General features: G+C 40.7%; 1 protein-coding gene across 4 annotated transcripts in view; it reads left to right on the top strand.

Annotated features, from left to right (window-relative positions):
• LOC308412096 (protein phosphatase 3 catalytic subunit alpha) overlaps positions 1-24,961 on the top strand; it is a 66,203-nt gene that overhangs the window by 19,596 nt on the left and 21,646 nt on the right. For all 4 annotated transcript variants that reach the window (XM_080906189.1, XM_080906190.1, XM_080906191.1 and 1 more), the window contains exons 2-6: positions 7,352-7,552; positions 19,474-19,598; positions 20,078-20,189; positions 20,581-20,726; positions 21,395-21,534. In XM_080906189.1, coding sequence (XP_080762315.1) covers positions 7,352-7,552; positions 19,474-19,598; positions 20,078-20,189; positions 20,581-20,726; positions 21,395-21,534 — 724 coding nt within the window. The remainder of the gene's footprint in view (positions 1-7,351; positions 7,553-19,473; positions 19,599-20,077; positions 20,190-20,580; positions 20,727-21,394; positions 21,535-24,961) is intronic.

Here is a 24,961-nt window from a genome sequence, read left to right as displayed (position 1 = left end):
AACTTCTCATCACCCACATAGCAGCAGATTCCATTAAGGAATTTTTAAAAGGCTACCTAGATCAGCCAAGTGTCATTATGTCCTTATATTTCTTGCCAGTAGCCGATTTAATATTCTTTTTGAAATCCTTTTTGTAATAAAAAAAAATATACTCCATTATTACTGTGGACTGACATTTGGGTCATTCTGCAGCTAAAATCTATGTTGTGTTAGCTTAATAAAAGATATCGAATCTTAGGAGCGCAGACTTATGAATTATTGATTTACTGTGTCTTAGGCTTTACAGGTGGGTTACAGAGACACGGAGCTGTTAAATACAGCAGTCTCATCTGTGACTTGCAGACATCACACTGCAACCTGTGTGCGAAAGATGGGTTATTGTAGATCATTTCTCACCTTGCGAAAGTAATTTGTGGTGTGCTTAAAGTGCTGCAGTTCTTTGTTGTTAGTAAATCAGGGTCTCAATCTTTGTGCAGTATGCATGTCTGTTAACCAGCTTCCGAATGGGCCGAACTGTGTAATAACGGAGTAATAAAACAGCTTCTAAATGACGTGAAGTTGAGGTGTTTTCTGCTGTACAGTATGTCCTTTGTTTCCTACCGCCTACAGAAGCTCATGCATTCTGTTCATCCTGGACTCCTACCCCACTCTAATTCAGTGTTGTTACGTAATTTAATTAACAAACCCTGACTATCAGTGGAGAGTGAGTTGCACACTCTGTGCCCCTTCAACACTTGGCAGTCGTCCTCTATGCATACAAGACGTGCAGTGGATCCTTCATCACTAACAGGCTTCCAACTGGGGGATAGTAACAAACCAAAAAATCTGCACTGTCGATAGCAGGTTAATCTCAAATGCAGATATTGCAACTGCAGTGTAGCATTCAAAGCGTGATCTCACGTTGTGCAGCTGGATGCATTTCTGTTTTTTCTTTTTTAAACATACTGCTGCACTCCACTTTGGTTTTGTGTCTTACCTGGTGCTGGTATTTATGTACCATTTGATCAGATAGTGAGTTTCCACTTGATGCATTACACAGAGATCTTGCTCGCGCTGGCAGCTATTTACCTTGCCTCGGGATAAAGAGCACTGTACCGTCATTCAAAAAGGCAAATGGATCTGGCAAGTAGTCAGTGCTGCTTTGTGCGGGTAAGGAAGCAAAGTTATAGATCGGTATCGCGCTTTAGATCCGACACCGCACCGCCTTTTGCATAATAACGTCTGGCTGTGCAGTCAAATGAACTCTGTTATTCTATACTTTGTATGAACTGACCTTCTGTTGCACTCACAAACAGTTTCCTGAATCTTTGTTCTGACTTGGCTCTCTTTTGTCATGCTGAGATTTCCACTGAGTCTTAAGGGAGGGGAAAATGCCGGTGCTGTGGCTTGTCTGGTGGAAGGGGCCCGGATGGTTTGATGTGGGAAATGACAACCCAAGTCTCGCCCACACTCGGGGAGGGCCGTTGCTGCATCGTGCCATGTCAGCTGTTTCTGTGGGGTTCAGTTTAGCATCGGCTGGTAAGATGCTGTGCTATGCCAAAGTGGTTGTGGACGTGGAATTGGTGGAATTGGTGAGCTCTGCAGCAGTCTGTCTCTCTTTCTCCAATTAAGCTGATCTGTCCAACAGCGTATGACTGCGCACCTCCCGCTGTCTCATTCCTCCAAAAGACTGCCTTAGCGGTGAACTACACCAACCTCACAATTTCCAGCTGCCTATCTTCCCACTGCTTCTCAGCAGTTTATGCTGCACTGCACCCCGTGGTGCCGATTTTCTCAAAATTCACACCTGCATGTCTGCTATGCGGTGTGTAGTTATATCATGATTGCTGCATGCACGAAGGTGGCTGCGGGGGTCGACGATCTAAAGCTGGATGACTTTAAAACCCGAGGTACATGAAATCATACCGTTTGTGTGAACCTGACTGTAGTTTTAAATTTATTTTATACACACTTCAGTCATTTAGAGGTCTATTAGGCTTACAATGAAATGCCTGATGAACGGCTAGCTTGGAAACTATAATACTAATCTGAGACAAATTACCATGGAAAGTGAAGTCGGACTCCAGATTTCTTTTTGCGTTTTATATTTTTTAAATTAAAAATAAAACCTGACTCTCTCTCGCTCTCTCATCCTTTCTTTCTCATGCCAGATTTGAGGCTGCAGTGCAATTTCCCTGTTACATAACAGAAGAGAACAGAGAAATGTTAAAATTAATGAAGGCAAAAGTGAACGGCTAATGGAGACCATTTCTGACTCATACTTGGGTTTCAGGCACATCGCCGCAGGTCAGTTTATGCTCTCACGGCTATAAAGCATTGTAAGAAAAGAAGAATAGATGCACAAGATTATTTGCAACAATCAACAGCTGCTGTCTGGGGAAAGCCCCGATACCGCTGATGAAGGCTGGGTTTGGGAGGAAAAGGATCAGAGAGATTTTTGCCGTGTGGTTCTTTTAGACTTGGAATAGCTAATTACTTCAAATAATGATTATATAATGCAATATCTGACACCATTATTTATTCTTGTTTCTTTTTCATGAAAGAACAATAAATGTTAGATTTTTTTTTAATGTATTTCTTTATGGAGTTGTTTTTTATTTATTTATTTTTTAGACAATTTACTTTTTTTTTTAATACGTTGCTGTGCAAAAGCCTCGAGACCCTCCTCATTTCTGTGTTTAGGTTCCAAGGAACCAGACTTAATGCTTTTACACACCGGATGCGTTACAAATATTTTTTGTCACCTGTTCATAATGTAATTGTTTTTATTTTACAATTTTTTTCAAATTAATTTTTAAATCAGCTCGATATTTCCAAATAAATAGATCTGACCAATCAGACCGTTGCATTTGGCAAAAAGTGTGCTCATACTAAAAAATGCACACCGCTACTGGATATATAAAGATTTGGAAATAGTAAAATAAAACTGTTTTACTTCACACACAAGTGGGATTTCAAATCGTATCGTTTGTTCCAGTTTCTTTAGCTGAATCTACGAAAAATGTCACAGATAACAATTTGGTTGCCGTAAAATGTTGGGAATCCCAAAAACCTGGGATGTCTCATTTCATGTTTTTGAAAAAACTTGAGGATACTGGACAAGTGGAGGGCAAAAGAAGAAGTGCTGGGCCGTTTTTAAGATGAAAAATGTGCATCAGATGAACAGTGTCTGAAAATCATGTCCTAAAGAAATGGGAGTAACACATTCTTCTTAAGAGTGTGGAACTGATCATTGCAACGTGCCATGTAGTGTTTTGGCAGATGTGGGTGTTACTCTTGTTAATAAGGGAGCTGTTAGAAATTCCACAAGGGGAAAGTTCACAGTGTTTCCATTGTCATGACTGTAGGAAATGGAAGGGTGATGTGTTAAGAGGCTGCTAGCATGCCAGCACCTGCAGCTTTCACACAGCGTATTTTTATTCCAGAATAATGTCTTTGGTGTTTGGATTTTAGAGTGCGTCATGTTCTGTCACTTCGGCGGGAAGTGGGATCACTCACGACATTCACAGTGGCTACACTGTTTGGGGACTATCAGTCTCAAAAATGTCTGTAAATCAACTCACCGGTTGCCATTGTTACTGCATCAGTTACTGGTTATTTTGGGGTGGGGGTCGGGGGTTCTACTTCTTTCACTGACAGGCTTACTATTAATTATTATCTACAGGAACCAAATAACTATTGCAGCTGGTAGGTACAGGGTTTTCCCATGTAGTTTCCTCATAAGCTCAATATGTTTACCGTCAGGTATGTTGTTACACAGATTTCGTACGTCACTCTGCGCATGAATGATTTATGGCTTTGTCCTGCCGCTAACTGTCATTCCTCATAATCAGAGTGTTTTTCTTTTTTCCTGCACAAATGAAAAAAGAAAAATGGCTCTGTTTCCTCTTATGCAGTTCAAATTCAACAGCAGCGCAGTTGTGGCAAACAGCCTGGGGAGTTTACCTGCATTGCCTAATTGGCTAACAGCGTGGGATTAGGGAAATAATTTAAGCACCTTACTTTCTACTCCCATTTGACAGTTGGATTACGTTTAGCCAATTAAAGCACCTAATCCTTATAGTCTGCGGTTCATTCCCCAAAAGTATCCCTCCAACATGAAAGCCAGCTTTGGTCATTCTTTTGTCTTTTTCTGGCTTTAATTTACAGAGTTTGCATAAGAAGTTGTCACATTGGCAGCTATAAGTAAAAGGTTTTTCTGTATTTACCTGAAATCTAAGTTGAAAACGTGTACCTGTGTATGAAATTTGACATCCGAAAGAATTTCGGGGTGTGATGTTTAAATTTTGTAGCACTTTTCAAATAAAAAAACTCTTTTTCGTGCTGCTTCTCAATCATTATCTGAGAGCTAATCATGTCGCAGATTCGTGGCCTAGCTGTCATTTTTAAAAGCTTGCTGCTCAGTTGAAAAATGCCCTCTATCAAGTTCAGAACACTTCACATGAATGTAAACACTCAATTTGTTCAACAACTCAAGGGGCTGTGCTTTCTGCACCATGGAGTCAAAAAGCAGTAAGGCTAGAGTTGCGTAGCAGGTGCTCACACCTGGGGCTCTGGTAAATCACTCTCAGATGGGGGAATCTCTAAATGCCCCTGACACCTGAGCAAAGACATCGTATTGTATTATTCAAGATTTATTTCAAGCATCGTAACTATTTATTTGGCTTAAAGTGACTTTGTGGTATCCACCTCCTTCAGACATTTTGGTTTTACGTGTTTGAATTTACAAAGGAAACTGAATGAGTTGCATTAAAATGTTTGATGTTGGAAAACTTGTGTTATGTCACGCAGATTCTCAAAATAGCATTTATGGGGAAAATAATTGCCAGGTAGGTAGAACAAAGCTTATTTCCGTGTAGCTTGCCAGCATCATAATTATAACTTTCAGATATCAGAAACAGCTTTCAGCTTCTCTTTTTTGGGGGGCTTTTATAGCTCGTGTTTCTAAAAGCAAGTTGGGACGCCTTTAAAAAAGTGAATAAAAATGGAACGCATTGAAATGAGTACAAAGACAGCACATCGAATGTTGTCCTATCATTGCAGGATCCTTTTTTATAAGGAAGGACGTGGACGTGTTTACGGCCGCGGTGCATGACCTCATCCTATAGCAGCCCTCTTAAGTGTTAACTCAAAATAAACAAAACGTTTCCCAATCCTTCGTGTCGGATTTAATCTGCAATAGGTCCGACCTCCTTTGCGGTATTTTCCTGCCATCATACTTTCCAATGCTGGCAGGTCTGTACTGCAAACATGCCAGTTTAGATGGAGCCATGCTGGCATTAAACATGCTGGATGTGCTTTGGTGTTGTCTTGCTGAAATAGGGAAGACCTTCCTTTGACTGCATATGTTGCTGAAAACCTGTATTTATTGTTAAACGTCGATGATGCCATCACAGATGTGCAAGATATCCATGCTTTGTGAACGAATATGCCCTCATGCCGTCACAAATGCTGGCTTTTGAATTGTGACGATGAACTGTCCATGATTTTTGAAAACAATTTAAAATTCTGATTAATCATACCCCAAAACAGTTTGGCTGTTTACTAGTTAAGAGTTAAAGCTTACTAGTAGTAAACCTTGAAGCTCTGAGCTGAGCCTCCTCCTGTTTCAGGCTAGCTTATAGACCGAAATGACTGGATTTGCATCAGTAGCTGGTGAGGATTGTCTCGTTCCTTGCAGCTACTCTCAGAAAACCCCAGAAACTATTCCAATGGTCGTCAAACCATGTCTTTATTGATCTATACCCAGGTGTCAAAAGTTGTCAATTAGGGGTCCAGGAGAGATCGTCAGATGTTATGAGACGAAAGAGTTAAATGCATGTGTAGTTTTAACATGTATATGTGGATGCGACAAGACCAAACCATATCTAAACATTTAAACCTTCTCTGAATCTTTTCAATTAGAAACAATACTCTTACATTCGCCCTCTCACAGGGTTGTGCCCCTCTGAATTTACTACTATTTTTAAAGTGGCGTTGTGAGTTATCAGAAATTGTACATCCTGTCTCTTTCACCCTGCTGATTTTACATTTTTACACACATAGCATTGCTGAAAATACCCAGGATGCAACTGTGCAAGTCCAGTAAATTTGTAATTTCCACATAGACCCATTAGAAACTGGAGCTGAGATCCCAAATGTCATCTGTTGCTAAAGCTCACTGTGACACAGATAAAGTGCTGGCCTGATTACCGCTGATGTCACCTTCAGGAAGGATGGATGCTGGAATACACGTACACACCACACATGTATACAACAAACACAGACACTAGCTCAGCAGTATTTTCTTCTGGTTTTGTGGATTAGTCACCTGTAAGCTGTATGTGAAGTCTGACTAAGAGCATGATGTATGTTTTAAACTCTTAGAAGCAGTTCGATTGAGCAAAAGAAAAAAAGCGGGGAGGAAAAAAACTGTAATTTTGTACATTTATTGTAAGTAATATGTTTAGCTTTCATTTAATAAAAGCATTAGGCTACTAACATCGCAATAATATGAAGTCCAGTTTGAAGAGCGTTTTTAATAAAAGAAGACTAGACCTAGACTGCAAATCCCTGTTTTGATTTAAAATGCATGCAAATAGCATTGCAGCTTGCGAGTGCATCAGTAGGATTCCAAATTACTGGGGAACATTGAATTACTCTGAAAAGCTATCCCTCATAAGCCACTAATTATGGAAATTGACAGTTACAGAGATTTGTTGAGGATTTGGATATTGTCTGATTTCCACAGTGGCTGCAAGACTCTGAGGAATAAACCCAATTTTACTCTTTAAAAATAAATAAATAACTGTTGCTGAGAAATAAGTAAATGCTTGTCAGGCTGAAGATGATATCTCTGTTGTTTCAATCGAACACAATAAAAGAGAGCACACTGAAGTATGGAGTTGGTTACACGTCACACATCCGCATACACTGGTGTTTCTGTCCTCGCAGCACAAGCTTTTAATGTTAATAAAATAAAGATGTGTTGGTTCTCTGCCTCGTTTTTAATATACAGTCTCTTTTCTCGTGAATATTGCCAAGTAAACTAGAAAATGTGTGTGTCTGTAATAAATATTGAAAATTGAATGACTCACAGATCATAGCAGCAATCAGGTAAATTGTCTCAGAGGGTGGGCTGGAAGCATGGGAGTGAGCGCAAACTCCCTCTCCTGCAGGGAGTCGATCCCCTGGTACAAAGTACCTTCTAATCAAACAGCTTAAATGCAGTTTTCTCAGTGATGTGGAAATAACTGTGTATTGCTGTAAGCCTTTTGTCAATGAAAAGTGTATTAAAGCACTGTAAACGTGGTATGAAAGTACATCAGTTCTAATGATTTTCTTCTTCTACTTTTTTTTTAAACCCTTGCAGCTGTCCCCTTCCCCCCCAGTCACCGACTGACAGCTAAAGAGGTGTTTGACAGCGATGGGAAGCCCAAAGTGGACGTGCTGAAAGCTCACCTAACCAAGGAGGGCCGTGTGGATGAGGCGGTGGCGCTCAGGCTCATAGGAGAGGGCGCCGCAATCTTGCGTTCAGAGAAGAACCTGCTGGACATTGAGGCTCCTGTGACAGGTCAGGGTTCAAATACTGCATGTGTTACTGCAAACCAGTAATCGACCAATAAAAAGTGAATAATTTTGTTTCACTCCAGAAATAGTAGTCAGAGTAATTATTCAGTAGTCAGCTGATGCATCTAAGATTGTATGCAGTCACCCGCAACTAGCCAGTGCTGCAGCCCTACGACTTTACCAAACTGGACACCAGGGTGTATGTCACTCATTTGTTCTCTACTGCTGCAAAAGTGACAGGAAGCTGTAACCAAGCACAGTGAAAAGTAAGACATGACTGTCACGTAAATAATGCAAAACGACATTGTGCATGTGAAAGTTAACCTGTGGGCAAGGTAGGTTGTGCCAGCACTGAAATGGGTGTGTGCTATGTTGTGTGCAACACATTTCAACATCTTTTGAAACAGCAGATTTACTGAAGAAGGCTCACCAGTTTGTCTTTTGGGTTATAATTTTTAGACAATAATGGAAGATTTGTTGAGCTATTTATTTTTGTCTGCAAAACTTTCAGGATTTATATTCATAGTCTAATGCAAAGATGTCACTGTGCACTTATAGAAATTTAAAAGGGAATCATTGATTAATTGATGATCAGAAATGACGAAACGCAACTGCTTGTCTAGACTCACAAACTACAGCCTTTCCAAGAGGGAACACTTGGGTGGACACCACTCATATACTCTTTATTCCACAAAATCCTGCATATCATGACCTACATTCATTTTTCTTTTTACTTTTTCTCTTGTCTTTTTTAGGCTCCATATATCTAAAATGCAAACCTTAGAACCGGCCCACAACTATAAGAAGAAACAGACTCATTCATCATCATTTACCTTAACAAACAACAGATGATGATTCACTTACAGACACTTCCCAGCATGTTTCGCACTGTGTATTCCAAGTATTCCACCTTCCCAAACAAACGGCAGCTCACAGTAACCTACAATAACTGTTTGTTTTATTTATTTGCAGGTATAAACAATATACAGATACAAGATTTTAAAATCAAACCGACACAATGGAAGAGAGAGCTGAATGTTTACAGCAGTATAAAACTTAATTTTCCTAATTAACTGAGTCACTGTTTTACCAAGCCACACGCGGGCCATGCCGATAACTAGAGCAGTGTATTTTTAAGAAACACTGTTTCAGTTCATCCAATTTGGCAAAGCTAACGAGCAGTGTTGCATTCAGTTACTAGGCTGAGTCTCAAAGCAATGCAGAGGGACGTTATTGAAAACATCTGCTAACTTTGGAGAGAGGTAGTATGACACATCGATCGTTGTTGTTTTAAAATCGCTTATTAGTCATTGTAGTTTTGAAAAAATGTCATTTTCATTTCATTTGCTTGGTTTAGCTAACAGCTTTTACATTCAAAGCTGCTAGTAACTGAAGCTTAGCTCATTCACCCCCGTCACACGCTGCTGCGGGAGGTTCGCTGATGCATATGCACAAATCCAGCGCGTCTATTGTCGTCTTTTCTTCCTGGTCAAGTGCCCTGTTCCTCCATTAGACTTTCTGATGAGGCTTCTTTGATGTTGTCGTAATCAGAGGCAGAGACACACTCATAGGATCTATGGCAACCAAACATTTCCTAATGTGAGATCATTCCCACAATATCATCCAGAGAGGCCTGTGTTCATATTTAGCAGGCATGGCACTTACTTAAATTCATAAATGCAAATACCCCCTTTTTTTTAAAAGCTGTTCATTGTTTTGTCTTAATGGATGTAGACCGTTATGATAACCCTTGCTGTTCGAGAGAGTTGAGGTAAACAAAAAGATGCAAACAGACTGCATGTTTTCCACGTCTGTCTTTGTGTTTGCAGGCACCTGAGAGCTGTAAGGTTAACAGATGTGTTGTTGAACACAGCTAGATTCCTCCAGTTTGAGCTAAAACTAACTAAGTGCATATTCAGCTGTTTGTGAAAATTAAACACAAGTTCATTCTCTGGGCGTCTAAATAGGGGTTAGAGGGTTAGGGGTTAACCCTAACCCATTTTAAATCTGACGCTCTAGGTGTTTAAAAACAAAAAACACAAAATGTGGTGCTGGGACAAATTGGATAACTAGCATGGATAAACCTTATTCGATTTTCTGGCTTAATCTGATCGCAGGGTGGATTCCTGTGTGTAAACATGCTCCAGTGGTGACCTTCCCCGGTCAAGTCGCCTTTTTAAAATCTGGTGCAAGTTAACATGTTTTGGTTTCAGATTTTACAGCACTTCAAATAAGGGATTTGCCAGGAAAGCCTCCTCTCTTTGTTGTGTTACATGGAAACAGTGGACAGCTTCTCCTCCGTGTGCAAGCCACAGATCCCGAGGAGCGGTGCGCGTTCGGTGCACTTGTGTACACGAGTGCAGCGATGAACCGGTTCTTTCCCTCCCACTCAACACCCCTGCCTCAACCCCTCTCCCACTCAGTAGGCTTGGACAAGGATTTCTCTGTTGCGCGTGCTCATGCGCCTGCTGTGTTTCCCTCTCCGTGCGCACTCCTGTTTGCTATAAGCATTTCTTTGTTTTTGCTCCCATTCCCTCTCTGCCTGCCATGTTTTGACTGTCTGTGTCACGGTCAGGAGCTGTTTCTCTCTGCCTCTCTCCGCGTTAGCAGGCCTCCCAATTCCAACATGACACATGGTCAGTGAATTAGTATGTAAATATTTATCATGGATGCAAAGCACCACGACATGTCAGCTACCTCTCTCTCTCATAGTTACTTCCTTGTTGGGCCAGATGGCAGGTGGGGTATTTCATGAAAGGGAGGGGTGTGTGTGTGTGATGAACGGTGCTGGCTTAGTGTACTGAGTACAAGCTGCTCTCATGGCCTTCACACAAGTCACCCATCAATAGAGCTCCTACAGCCACATCACCAGGCAACAGCCAGCTTTTAAACTATTCATACACATTTGCAGTGTGTGAGCTCCACTTTGCGCAGGGGCTCTGTCATGGTTTCCTTGAACAAATGATCTTTTAATTCTTTTTGTTGTGTGTTGATGTAACACTACATAGCTGAGTATAAAATGCTCTAAGTTTCCCTGCATCTTCCTTTAGCTGTTCGTGTTTGATAAGATTAGAAATAAATTCGAGAAATCTGCAAAGCATAGTTGGTCAGGAAATATTAAGACCTTGGTTGTGGAATTTCCTGTATAGAGCTTAAAAAGCCTCCTCCTAGACCCTGGTGAGAGTGGCAGTTTTATGCGCATAATGTGAAGTGTTTGCTCTGTGCAGCATTACAAGGTTGTTGAATATTTCCAATAGGTTCTTATGCAACAGTCTTATAATGAGAAATGCACTTGTATGGACATTAGAGCAAGGTGGATAGCATGTATGGTATTTGTACGTATGGGCCCTGCTTTATTTTGTAAAATGTGACAGCCAATGTAAACACGAAAAACAATTAGAAGATATTTTCTTTGTAGATTAGCAATCCTACAAGTTTACTGCAAGCCATGCAGTGCAGTGTTTCCCAGAGAGCTGCATAGTATTTATGGCAGTAGTAGGTATTGGGTGCACTCCAATGCTTTTAAATTGAAAAGAGAATTTATTGTGTAGTCAGTGTAGGCAAGACAGAATACATGTGTGTGAATGACAGGAAGACAGGTGGGAAGGTGAAGTTGGAGGAGTTTAAATATGTGTCAGCTATCCAAAGTAACGAACAGTGCACGAGAGAGGTGAAGAGAGTACAAGGGGTGGAGCGGGTGGAGATGAGTGTCGGGGTAGTGAGACCTGCTATGATGTATGGTTAGGAGATTGTGGCACTGACAAAAAGACGGGAGGCCGAGCAGAGATGAAGCTGCTCATATGTTTATTGCAAATGAGCAACAGAGGGGCAGCTTAGGTTCAGTGGTCTGGAGACAGAGTTAAAGAAGTATGGCTGAGGTTTCAATATGTACTGATATACATATACTGGGCTTTGGTAAGATTCCACCCTCTAAATGGAGGAGGAAAGCAGAAGTTCCTCATCCAGTGAATGCTTGAACTGCAGCTGGTCACAATAGTCCCTGCTTTGCTGTGCAGCTTTGGATCTCGGCATAAAACAGGGATTACTCTGGCTGACTCCAGTTTAGGATAGTGCAGTTGGCATCTGTCTGATCCTGGGAGACCTGAGACAGCTTAATGACATTAAGGACTGCTTCAGTAGCAGCTTAAACAGCCCGCCAGTAGGAAACGCAGTAAAGAAAAGAACTAGTTAATTAGCAGTGACTGAACCTCCACTAATTCATCCACTAAAGACGTAAATTACAAAGCCAGTGGTATACATCACCTGCCCATGTAGAATATATGTGTGGGAAACCATGCTGTGCATTTCATTGTAAGATCTACTCAATCATAGGCTGGAATTCCTCGATGTCCTCCTCAGCTCAATCCTGATAGCCGCTTGAAGAAACATTGTATAAACAAGGGTCCTTCTGACACGGGTCAGCTGTAATTTATTTTTGAATGTGTTTTGATTAGGACATTTATTTCCATCGTGGTGAGACCATTACAAAGGTCACCCCAAAGCCTGCTCTGTCATCCAGTGGGGATGACTGTTTTGGAGCCACAGTTTTGTCTGATCTTTTGGTCGGGGCTAATCCGATCATGGAAAGGTGTTTTGTTTTTCCCCCTATGTGAAGTAAATTAATATTGACATTTTCAGGGTTTGGTTTTTTTCTTTCTTTGATTTCTGAGGTCATCATTGATAATATTTGTCAATACTGTCAAGAAAAAATCCATTATTAGCAAATCTCCATGGATATGGATGTGAAGGGTTATGTTTTTTAATAGTTGGGAACTATTTGTATTATATCCAGACAAAATGAATCTAAATCTGACTGAAATATATATAATATGTTCAATATTTAGTTTTGCTGCTTTACTTTAATGGCAGCTTTCACAATATTGCATTCAAATTGATGTTTAGAACAGATTGCGTTTTTCATAAATGCGGGCTAAAACCGGGGGTATTGTTATCATCCAATCTCAATCAAAACACGATCTGACAGTCTGTATCACAGTGGATTTCACTCGCTCAATGAGCGCGCCCTTTGGAGTGGCTTGTGTAGGTTCTGAAGCCAGGTTGTGTAATGCCCGCCACCCACTCAATAACTGCTGCCCGCTGATATGCTGCTACTCAGGGAGATCACTTTAGCACACAAGCAGTAGATGGCCAGAACGAATTGTTTCTCACTCCAGATAATGTACTCCCACCTGCTCTTCTTATGTGGGCTGTGGTTCTCACCTCTTTTTTGTGTGTTGTATGACAAGAGGGAGGGAGGCAAAGCACGTCTGTAGGTGTACTGGAACAGAGTGATGGGTGGATTGTGTGTTTGCTGCGATAAAGCAGAGCCCTGAGCTGGAGGAGTGAGCTGCTGTAGTGTTACCGTTTGATTTGCTCTGACCAGTGGCGTCCGGGGTTGCACACATGAGACAGCCGCAGTTCACAGTGACCGTCACATCGGGTCTTTTTGGCCACCGATTGAACTCTTAACATCACCGCATCGCCCCGCTGTTTTCTTCAGCAGCAAGCGATAGCTTTCCAAAAGCTCAGCTGGAGTCCTCCCACACACGGTGTGTTTTCCATTAGCTTCAGGTGAAATCGCTGTCTCTGGCTCCCTAAATGGACTTCTAAAAACATATTGTATATTAATTTTCCTGTGAAAACTGGGAACGCTTAATTTTGATAGTAATTACACTCGTGGTGGTCATCCATTCAGGCAATATCGTATTCTCAGGAGCACAGTTTATTGTGAATATTAGAACGTTTAGTCTACTGATGAGATGGTTACTTATGTTGTGCCATCAGCCTGTGTGGTTTTATACAATAGCTGCATTGGATTGCTGCCTCTGGTGATGCTCGTAGAGGTCCTCTATCAGGTCAGGAGCAGCTTAGGTTAGCCTTTTTATTTTCTTGAGAGATATTGACTGCCATTGTTTGGAGGATTTACTGTCTTGGGGGTGTTTCTATAGTGATAACCAGCCTATGAAACTATGAATCACTAGGATTTCAGAGTTGTGTTGACCTTTTTCGAAATATATTAATTTCTTGTTGTGTAAAAATTCCATTAACACCTAATGCATATGCTGCAGTTTGAATATTTCAAGTCAAGAGTTAAGTCTGCATAAAACTGTCGAAGAATTCAGTAGTCATGTAGGTTTTAAAAGGTCAACATTTTTTATTTTCCGTCATTTTTTTTTTTCAATTTTACATAATGAGTTCATGCTTGTGACTTGGCTTTGCATATACACAAACCTGATATTCAGTTTAATTTTTAATACAGTGTCAAATCACAACAACAGTCACCTCAAGATGCTTTCTATTGTAAGGTCGATCCTACAATAACACATACAGAGAAAAACCCAACAATCATATGACCCCCTATGAGCAAGCACTTTGGCAACAGTGGGAAGGAAAAACTCCCTTTTAACAGGAAGAAACCTCCAGCAGAACCAGGCTCAGGGCGGGCCGGCCTGATATGACCATCCATAATCAGATATCCCAACTGCAGTTTGTAAAGCTTCTGTTTACAATTGAGAAGGCAGTCAAAAGAAATTTGGTGAGCTGAGGGGCTGCACCAACAAGAATGTTGTTCATGCAAAGCTACTCTAGTAGAGCCTAAGAATAAAAGTGAGGCGATGGAAATGAGAATTATAAGTTTCATTTAATTATCTTATTTTGGGGCATAAGACAAATATGTGTAGCTCTAATGAAAACAACTAAGGAATCAACATGTGGGCATTTTAAAACATCAAAGAAAACAATTTGAAATGTAATTTTAGTCAAATCAATAAACTTTTAACAATGATTTAACAATGATACATCGTTGTCAGGATGAATCAATACATTCTCTGTTGGTGAGTGAAAAAATTAAACCTTTCTAACGATGATGGTGTGATTAGAAGTGCTGCATCATGATCATCTATCATATCTGATAGACAAAATATAATTTATGTATCCCAAAGTTTGGAATTTCTGAAAAGTTGGGATCAGGTGGGAACTTGGTGGCATTAAAGCACCAACAGACTGCAATGAAGTATTTTTCTCTGAGTACATACAATTTAAAAAAAAATTGGTGTCAATAAATAAGTTTTGTGCAACTAATATTTAATAAAGCTCCTTTTGAGTGTTTTTGTTTCAATAAATCACTTTCACAGGAACTTTACAACAATTGAAAACAGACCAGCGCTCCTTTGAAGTATACTTAGCTTGATTGCAAGAGAGAGTGAGGACGTCCTTAGAAATGGGACTACAACTACAAGGCTCCTTTTAAGTTGGTCCCCGCTGTGGATTTAAACAGTTACTCTGTGTGGGTTTAATAAAAGACAAATGGTAAAGTAGAGGTTTACGATACAGTCACGCAGAGCTGATTCTCAGAGCTGTCTCACGAGGCTCGTAACCTGAGATAATTGCTCTCCAACGCTGTCCTCCAGCTTCCACTAATTGGGTATCTCTGTGAAAGAGTTTTTCACTGGCTCTTATTGTGTTTCTTGCTCCTAGATACAGTTCATAAAGCAACGGCCTCGCAAAAAGAAAGTCTGTGTCCTTTTCAAATTAGATTTAAATCTATTCACCCTGTGGTTAATTACTCAATTAGCCGATTACTTGAAGAATAGATGAATTGAGGTGCGCTGGCTACGAATGCCATGCTTATCATCACAGTTACTGTGATGGTGTTCAGTGGATACTGGTAATTGGTATCTTTGGTGTTATTTGTGTGTTGCATTTTGCAGGTGAATAAACTTTTGTAATATGTTCACTGAACTGGAAAGGCTTTAAGTTTATTAAAAAAAAAAAAAAGAGGAAAAACTTATTAATTATTGTTTTGAACACTAGCTGTGAATTTAATTAAAAAACTTATCTGACTGTATTTGTTGAAATCTGAGGCCCTAATAACACATTTGTCCACGAACATCTCCACCAATATATATGGAACTATTTAATAGGTGTGACGTCACGCTAAACACCGTTTAAAAAGAAGATTTCAACCCCTTGAAACGAGCTGAGGAGACTGTGACTGTTTCTTGTATCATGCTGTAAACTTGTTTATTTTTGTTGGTCATTTTAACATGGGAGTCTGCAAAGATTAAATCGCCTTTCAACCATAGACTGTATAAAACACTGGCGTAGCTCCCAGATTGGAACAATTAAGCCAATGTTGAATTGCCTTAAACCAGCAGTCTGTGTAAAGACCGAGTACTGTGATTGCAAAAAGACATCTAGTCCTCTAGAAGTCTGTGGGAAAGCATATTTTTGCATCGACCTCACTTTCTGACCAAACTGTTTCCTAAGTCGTTTCACATAGAAAGAAACAAGTACTCTGCCTCAAGTGGCCGCTAGGGGAACGGCAGTTTTTGCCACTTGGCATAATGGAGCTTCACATTTTAAATGTGTTTTAATCACATTTTTGTTTCTGTGCAGAAATGATCCAAAAGTTAACCAACTCTTGAATCGATCTTTATGGTATCTACAAAATTGAGCAGAGGCTTTTCAATCACATTATCTGACATCCCTCAATGTTGTCTAAGCAGCTAATCTCCTGTTGCTTCTGTTCATCCTGTATCCTCGGGGAGTGAAAAGAGTATTGGATCACAGTGATAAGAAACTAATTCAGACTGAATCGGTGTGCTGGCTCATTCCTGACACAGATGTCATCCAAGAAGCCAAACCTGACGGTCGGTTTATCTCATACCTGCTGTGCTTGTTGTAAAATAACAAATCTATATGATTATAGTTTAAAGTTACGAGATAAAGTCATTGATTACTAATAAAATGTGGTATGATGTTCATCAAAGCTACAAGCTACCTCTGCTGGCACCCTGTGGCATCTGGCGCTGAATTGTTGGCGAGTGATCCTTTGGGTTGTGTGGTTTACAAGGTTTCTAAAGAAGTTTCTCGAGAATGAATCCACAGTGCTCGAAAACTATGCCTCTATCAACCAGTCAGGTTGCGTTTTACAAGCTTTCCTGCCCAGACTTATCATGAGTGTTATGGTCCTGAAACTGAGACCAAAATATGGAGTTTCATATCACACTTGAGCTGTTCCATTTCACAACAACTTTTGAGATAGTGCCTCTTATCATTTGTGTGGACACCATATGTATAAAGAATGTAACTATATGCTGCTGACAATCATGTCGTCACATTGCCTGTGCTAAAAAGCCATGTGGGGCTGTGTTGGTTAAATCATGCTTTAAAGCATAAACTGGAAACGCACCAGAATGAGGTTTGTTTTTGTTGATGATCCAGTAAATGTTATTGTGACATCTGTTTGTTTTTTGTCCTCATTTCTTTCATAGGTTCATTATTTTAAGAGGTAGGATGACTAAGTGTGGGTAAAGTATTAACCAGATCTATGATTTGAAGAATAAGTGCACTCCCTAATATATGTAGTAAAGATGAGTATGTGAGCACCAAAGATTTACGTCACCATTTCAGTGTCTGACAAATGTTGAAATGCGTCCCATCTCCCCCTCTGTTCCCATGTTGTGTTGTTGATTAATGGACTGAATAGTTTTAGCAGAACATTAAGATGTCAAATGAAGTTCCCCTTTGACCTTTACGTATAAAATCACGCTCCTTCTAGGAAGTCTTGCTACTCTGTATCTTGGTAACGCCCCCCGGAGGTTATTTTGGGCAGTTATTTATTCCACTACACAACCACTTGCGTCAGTCCAGCAATACCATTGGCTGAGTATGTTTCCCTGCTTGGCTGTCTTAAAGAAGACAATGGCTCAGGAGAGGTGGGTGATTCAGCAATGCCCATGATCCAGAGTACACAAAATGGAGGAAAAAAAAGATTGTAAAGTCTAAACGCTGATCTTAACCCAAACTGTATGTAACTACAGGGGTCCAACAAAGAATGGCCACGCATCATACTGATGTCTTCGGAAATTTATTTCTCTCTCTCTCTCTCACTCTTATTGTCTTCAGACACCGTGAAAACTGAAGAAACACAAAGTATACAACATAAATGTTTTGAGCTTTTCAGTCTCTCATATCAGTGTCCATAAACAGTCTTGTGCAAGCAGAACAGAAAAATGCACAATAATGGATATCACAAAAATGTCCTCTCATTACCAGTGTAGAACACGTATGCAACATTATACAAACAATATACATGAAACCATACCGTGTGCGCCTCTTGGACCACATGCAGAATAACATTAACGCTGAGGCTGTAGATGCATCTGTAGCCACGTATCCATGCTAGCTCCACAATGCCGTGATTGTGCTCTCAACCAAACTCTGGTCATGTGACAATTACAAACTTTACCTCATACAAACTTTACAGCACTTTACATATTTAACAAACCCATATTTTGTAATCACATATTTTAGACATGTTTTTTAATTAATGTTACACTTTTATCATCTTATCTTGTAAATAAAAGAACTAAATTAAGCATGAATCTATCACAGAAACATGAAATAACCAACTTTATTTTAACTGTCTCAGGGACAGTTACACTGTAAACCTCTGGCATGTCCACCTAAAATTATGATGATCTGAAACAGGTTTTGAAGTGGTCTCAAAAGCAAATACAGGAAGGGTTTGATGGATTGTTGCAGGATTACTAAATTAAAGAGTCCAGTCTTTGTGTGGTCTGATCCAGAAATCCTGGTTAATCCAAAAGCTCATAACTTTTTTGTAAGTGATAGAGTGACCAGATAGCACCGAAGCCACGTACTTTGTAATTGTCTTTTAATATTTGTCGTGACAAAGCCAGGTTTTTAGTCGCATCAACAGGGGAAACTTAGAAATGAACACAGCTGGAAGCTTTGTGGTGGTTTAAGTTCAGTCAAATGCTAGTTTATTTGTTCAAATTAAGTCTCGCAAGCCAGCTGAAACACCTGAAGGTTATAAAGAGATTGAAAGAGGATGGGATGGAAAAGCAAGGCGTGGAAAGGGACACTCAGTTCTTGTGATTCCAAAGTATTACAGCATGTTAGAAGGAAGATGGCAGATGCACTGTTAACAATTTTTGCAGGCTTTGATTAAAAATCTCTTTTTAGGAAAAGCTTGTTTGGATTATTTCTTATTTACCTTACTTTGTGCAATGGGATAAACGCTATGTGCAGAGTTATTAGGCAAGTCATAATTCCCATGATTCACTTTATTGTGTAATACTCTCAATCCAAACTCAAAGTTTAACAATATGAAAGTGAGTTTTGTTATCTTTAGGAGGAATATAATTATGCATATTATCTGGACATAATAAATTACAGAGAAGATTTTTTTTTCCAAACTCTCATCCTTATTCTCAATTTTATACAGCGTGTGTATATAAAACCGATGACGTGGTATGTTGGTTTCTTGAACCATTTGGAAGCAGCTCGGCCTCCGAAATGTGTCCAAAGATCCTCATTTGGTCATTTTTGAGGCTTCTGCTGGCCAAACAGTGGGCTGCTTGAAAAACGAAAGGGAGAAAAATCTAAATGTGACCATTTTCATCACTGTGGACATGTTGTCAGCAGTAGTTTCTCCCTGTTCATTTTCCACAACACCTCTGAAATGTTCTTGGCCCATCAGCCTGTAAACAGTTGCCATGTTTCAGTAGTCTTTACCTTGGCATTTTGGCATTTAGTAGAGCTGAGGGACAACCAACAGAGTCAACAAAGTGCTCTGCAAAGCTGGTAATGGTGTGGGTGTGGAGCCCGACTCTCTGACAGCGGTTTCAGAAAGGATGCAATCCAAGTTGCAGTCAATACTGAACAACCGTTCACGCCCTCTCCATCGTCCACTACATCTTGTGCTGATCAGCCACAGGAGCGTGTTCAGCAAAACACTCATTCTCACACGATGCACCGCAAAACACCACTTGTATTGTGTGTGTTTGTATTGTGTGTGTGTAACTTTTCACACTAAGAACTTTAGTTTTACTTCTTCTTTTTTACATAGTTTACATTTTTATCGTTCATATTTTCTTTTTTCTGACCTTTTTCCAGTTTGCGGAGACATCCACGGGCAGTTCTTTGACCTGATGAAGCTGTTTGAAGTAGGAGGCTCACCAGCATCCACGCGCTACCTTTTCCTGGGGGACTACGTTGACAGAGGGTATTTCAGTATTGAAGTGAGTCTGTATATTTGTTTTTGTCCTCACCAGGGCCTAATCAAGTGTGACACACGCCATGTGTTCGGCTGAAACTGTGTTTATTAATAGCTTTCTCTCAGCGTAGATCAAATCAGGCTGCAGATATTGTAGTGGTAATAGGCTTTTGTAATAATTTCAAATGTGCCTTGGAAAGCAAATGTCAGAGTGAGGCTTGGAGTTATATATATATAGAGAGAGAGAGATATTTTAAAATAAAGCAATATACAGATATTTAATCTGGGAATTTGCCTATATGTGTATATGGCCTGAAATATTATTCTTTTATTAATAAAAGAATAATGTGTTGGCGTGTGCCATGAGCACAAAATGCAGAACTACTTTTATTGTACCACTCTGTAAAAGTGACACGATGTGACTCGATGGTTTTATGCTTCCAGCCTCTTAGAAATATGACAAGCTAACAGTTTCCTGCTTTCTTTTGTTCTGCTTTGTTTCAGTGTGTGCTGTACTTGTGGGCCTTGAAGATCCTTTACCCCAAAACACTGTTTTTGCTGCGTGGGAATCACGAATGTCGACATTTAACAGAGTATTTCACATTTAAGCAGGAATGTAAGTAACACTTGTGCACTTAATGTTTAACCTTTTGATATAAAGCGAGTTAGCCTCTGAAGCTCTGCACGGGGAGGGAGCAAATTGAGTTATCCTTGCTAAAAAGCTGTTTATTATGTGTGCAGTTCAGCCACTGACCTCAAATGTTCACTTAAAAGCACACTCTGGCCCATTACAGGATTCAGCCTTTATATTTGTACATGTCAAAACTGTTTCTGTTGGACTCGGACGAGATGGGGGGGGAAAGCCCAACGAAACCCAACAAAAGGGAAGTTTTTGGAACTGCGGAGAGCCTTTCCGTCCGAGGCCAGTGAACTTCCCTGATGTATGAGAGCGCCGTTGTTTGACTTGGCATCCTCTGTTCTCCCTGCCCCGTTTCTCCCCATGACAGGTAGAATTAAGTATTCAGAGAGGGTGTATGACGCATGTATGGACGCCTTCGACTGCCTTCCCCTGGCTGCACTTATGAACCAGCAGTTCCTGTGTGTACACGGAGGACTATCTCCAGAAATCACAAATCTCGATGACATCAGGAAAGTATGTGTCCGATTTTTTTTTTTTTTTTTTTTTTTCCCCTTAATTTTAATAAAGCTACAGTCCTGTGTTTTAGCGTGCCATAACAACATTGCTTGCAATGAGTGAAGTTATTCCTCCGGATCTGTGTGCAGACGTGGACACGGTGGATTGTAAGCAGCAGTCTGGTCCTACCTCTGATTAAAAAATGTTGACGAGTCAGATCCAGCTTTCAGACTAATTCAATAATTCTAAATGGATTTTGTGGCTGCAATCAGAGGGCATGCATAATAGAATTTTCTCTATTGAAGTGTCCATCATGCTACCCATCCAGTAATCCACGAGCTTTTGTTGGAGAAAGAGCTACTCTTGCCTGAAAGCAAAGCCATTTATGTTCAGCGCTCGTAAAGAACGGCTGCCAGTTTTTGCAAGTTTTTTCAGGCCTTTCCTTGAAAGATCCTTCCATGTCCTGAAAGACAAGTGGTGTCTTTTGACACGTCACCCATATTGTGTTACCTCGAATGCGATTTAAAATCCCTTCAGCAGACATGTTACTTAATTATGATCATAGCTGTAGTCGCCAGCTCGGCTATCGCAGAAGAAGCAATTTCTCCGCAGCAGTGTGAAGACTCCGTGTGTCATATTTCCATTCGAACAGACTGACGGGAGTCTTGACTTTTTCCCTTCCACAGCTAGACAGATTCAAAGAGCCCCCTGCATACGGTCCAATGTGTGATCTGCTGTGGTCCGACCCCCTGGAGGATTTTGGGAACGAGAAGAGCCAGGAGCACTTCACGCACAACACAGTGCGAGGCTGTTCCTATTTCTACAGGTGAGTGTGTTCTGCGTTGATTCACAGTCATGTGATTTATTTATTTATTTGTTTTTAAGACATTTGTGTGTGTGTGTGTTTGTTTTCTTTTTGGATTCCAAGTAGCTGTCAGAAGGAAAGCAGCTTTAGTTTAGAGTTACATTCATCTGCAAGCCAACATTGTTTTTGTTGGAATCGGAATTAAAAACAAGATGTTGTTGCCGGTATTTTAGAAACTTTCGGTGCTCTTATTCCGCTTAGTAAAACTAAATAACCTGATTAGTTTTACTTTGTGTTTTTTTTTTCTCTAAACAAAATATTTGAACTTGGAGGGGTGAAGGAGGGGGAAAAGAGTTAATAACTTCTCTCCTCCCATCCCACAATGCTCACGCCTCTGCAGCATCTCAGCTGTGAGACGGTTGTTAGAGCGCGCTGTGCAATTGAGAAATCACAAAGACTCCTCCCTAGACTGTCGCCAGTATTTATGTAACCCACATTACCTTCAATTGAGCTGAGTAACTGAACAAACTGAGGAAATGCGAGCGGCTCGCGCTGTCACAAAATGTAATGAACTGGCACATTACCACGAGGCACAGTCCCGCTTCTAAATGCGCTCGGCACTCCCTCCACTCATTACGGCCTGAGTGATGCTTGCTTCGCCCTGGCGTGCCTCTGGCGAGCAGCAGAAGTCGTTGGAGATGTCCCCAGGCTCCTAATAAGCATTTTCTCATTTTCTTTTTTTTTTTCCCAGGTGTTTCATAACTACTTACTTAATAGTATTTTAATGCCCATGATGCTCAGAGAACGACTGAGTCTCGATATTGCAGATCAACAAGTGGTTCTGCGTTAAAAGAATATTTTGCCCACGCGTGTAGTCACCAAAAATGTAAGCTCTGTGGCCTTTTTGCCTCATCGACAGATTCGATCACATGTTTGTGTTGTATCAGCATCCCAGTTAACCTTCTGCCACTTCGCTCAGAATTCCTCTGGAGTCTTTCTTTCATCGTTGTCCCCTCGACTCCATCTGCCCAGGGGATTGCTGCTAATTGGCATCACATTGAGTTTCAGGATTTATGAGACGGTTTTAGCCAGACCGGGAGAGAGCCATTCCTCAATACTCCTCCCCAAACCTATCGGCTTCTTTACCCCCCCACACCATCGCCACAGGCACGCTCGTAACACTTTTACAAACAGTATTCAGGCGTGAAATTGCACATGTTTGAGATATGGCTGCTTTTTACAAACGCCTCCACTCGGTAGTGTGTATGAATAAGCCTACAGTGGATGTTTAAAAAAGCAAAAAACATCTGTAATCAGTTCATATAAACAACTTTAAAGCTTTAATTTTAACCTAGCGAACGAGTTCCTCTTGGATCGCACATGGCGAAGTAATTTCTTGTACATCTCTTCTTGTTGTCCAAGGAGCACATTAACATCTGTGCCCCGTTGTTGGACAGATGGGAGACGATCTAATCTCAGAACGCAAACTGCCAAAAGACAAATTAGGCCAAAATGTGTCTCGACTACCAAACAGCAGCATATGGCACGTATCTACATCTGCTGGAGGAAATCAAGTGAGAAATCAAACATTTATTTCTAATTTCTCGTCCCTTGTAAAGAAAAACAAACTCATTGCGTCGTTAATTCCTTCATGGCATCTGCTCTCTCCTTTCACACGACTCCCAGCAGAACGCACGGGTTCTTGTGTCTACATGCGCCGCGATTGTTGATAGATTTCTCCTAATGCCTTCACTTTTAATAATTAATCTCTGCAGCGAGCGTGGAGCAAGACATCCAAAAAAACAGCCAGTCAGATTAACGCTTGCTTGTATAAATTTGCTTGATAATGACCGTGTCCCAGAAGGACTGTACAATAGGAAATGCAAATGTAAAGCTGCAAAACGCTTCTCTGCGGATCACACTTGAACAGAACTCCACAACAGCTTATCAGAGCCATTATGAAACCTCAGCGGTGCTTTGCGTTGATTATAGAGAAGTCTAAAAAGCTATTTTAAAATCAGCAGGTTTCGTCGTGCAGCAGTTGCTGAGGAAAATGTCTCGTTTGGTTTTGATTGCAGCGTGTGGGTGGTGTTCATTGTCGGGCAGAGGTGTCGAGCTAGGATTACAGAACCTAGTTTAAAATCCAGCCTGTATTTTATTCAAGAACTTAATATTACTTCAGTGAATCAAAGAGATTTGAGCATTCAGGGGTGTTCATTTCTTGGTGCACTTTTGTGTTTTTAACTTCTGGGTTGAATAAAAAGCGAGAAAAACTAATTGGGGTGTAGAGACGGGGCCCAGAGAGATGGGGATTTGAAGCAGACTGACAAAAAGCATTTCTAAGTAACCGAATTGTAGCAGTGATTTTAAAAAAATTGAGAAGGATGTTGTAACCCAGAGTAGAAGAAGAAGCGGGCAGCTGTTGCGCAGCGCCTGGGGACCAGCTCCAGATGTAAGCCTCGGTCAAGGGCGCGACGACAGAACATCCAGCCTAGTTTTTGATGGCAGGGGAAGCTGGAGCTCCACACAAAAGGGCCCTGTCCTTTTAACATCACGAATGATATTTCAAATGCTCTCATTTAATTAACTTCTGCGGCTCGCACAGGGCTGTAAAGTGGCTTGAAATTTCATCTGCATAGCCGCAAGATGCCAGGGGAGGAGAGGAAAAAAGAGAAACCTCTTGAATTTCGCCCCTGTTACTGTCGAATAAATCCTCCCACACTGAAGCGTTTCACATGTTGCGCGTCGGTGCCACTCATTTATTGCGAGTTGTCACTCACTTTGCGAATCGTGGGTTTCTTTGAAATGAACAAAACCTCGGCGTCCACTGGGGTTTTATTTTATTTATTTAATTTTTATTCACGCGGGGTTGAAGCATCTCTCAAATGTTTGACGGGAAGGCTGTTTTTCAAGAAAACCTATAATGAGATCATTGTTTTTGTTCTTTTTTTTTTTTTCTTAAAAAAATAAATAATCTCGAGGAAAGGATAACCGGTGGAAGCTGGCGCTGCAGGATGGCAAACTGCAGAGAAGATCTCTGAAGCCTTATTGTACTGCAGTATGCTGGCAGTAAGGGTTTTAGTCATGCTGCTCACAAACTGAAAGATCAGCTCAGGCATGAAACAATGCCCTGCTTTTATTCCTTAAAGTATTTCGCCGTGTGTCACTCTGTAAAATAAAATCCAGCATTTGAAAATGGTCGCACTCCTCTTATGTTCTGAACCTTTTTTGAGAAATGAAGTGCATTATTGGTGATTATATGAGGTATGAGTTATCAAGCCTTCGCTCAGGAAGTGAAAGAGCCTGCTTTAAATTTCAGGTTAGATGTTAAGATCACCTTTAAAGGCTTTCATAATAATCTTGATGTATTTTTATTCAGTGTGCGGCTGGTTTTAGAGCTTGGCCACTGTTTCCCTGGGCACAATCAATAAAGAGCCATGACTTATTT

Source organism: Rhamphochromis sp. 'chilingali' (assembly GCF_963969265.1).
Source record: "Rhamphochromis sp. 'chilingali' genome assembly, chromosome: 1".
Classification (NCBI taxonomy): Eukaryota; Metazoa; Chordata; class Actinopteri; order Cichliformes; family Cichlidae; genus Rhamphochromis; species Rhamphochromis sp. 'chilingali'.
Note: the sequence above shows the minus strand (reverse complement) of the source record. Positions and strands in the feature narration are given on the sequence as shown.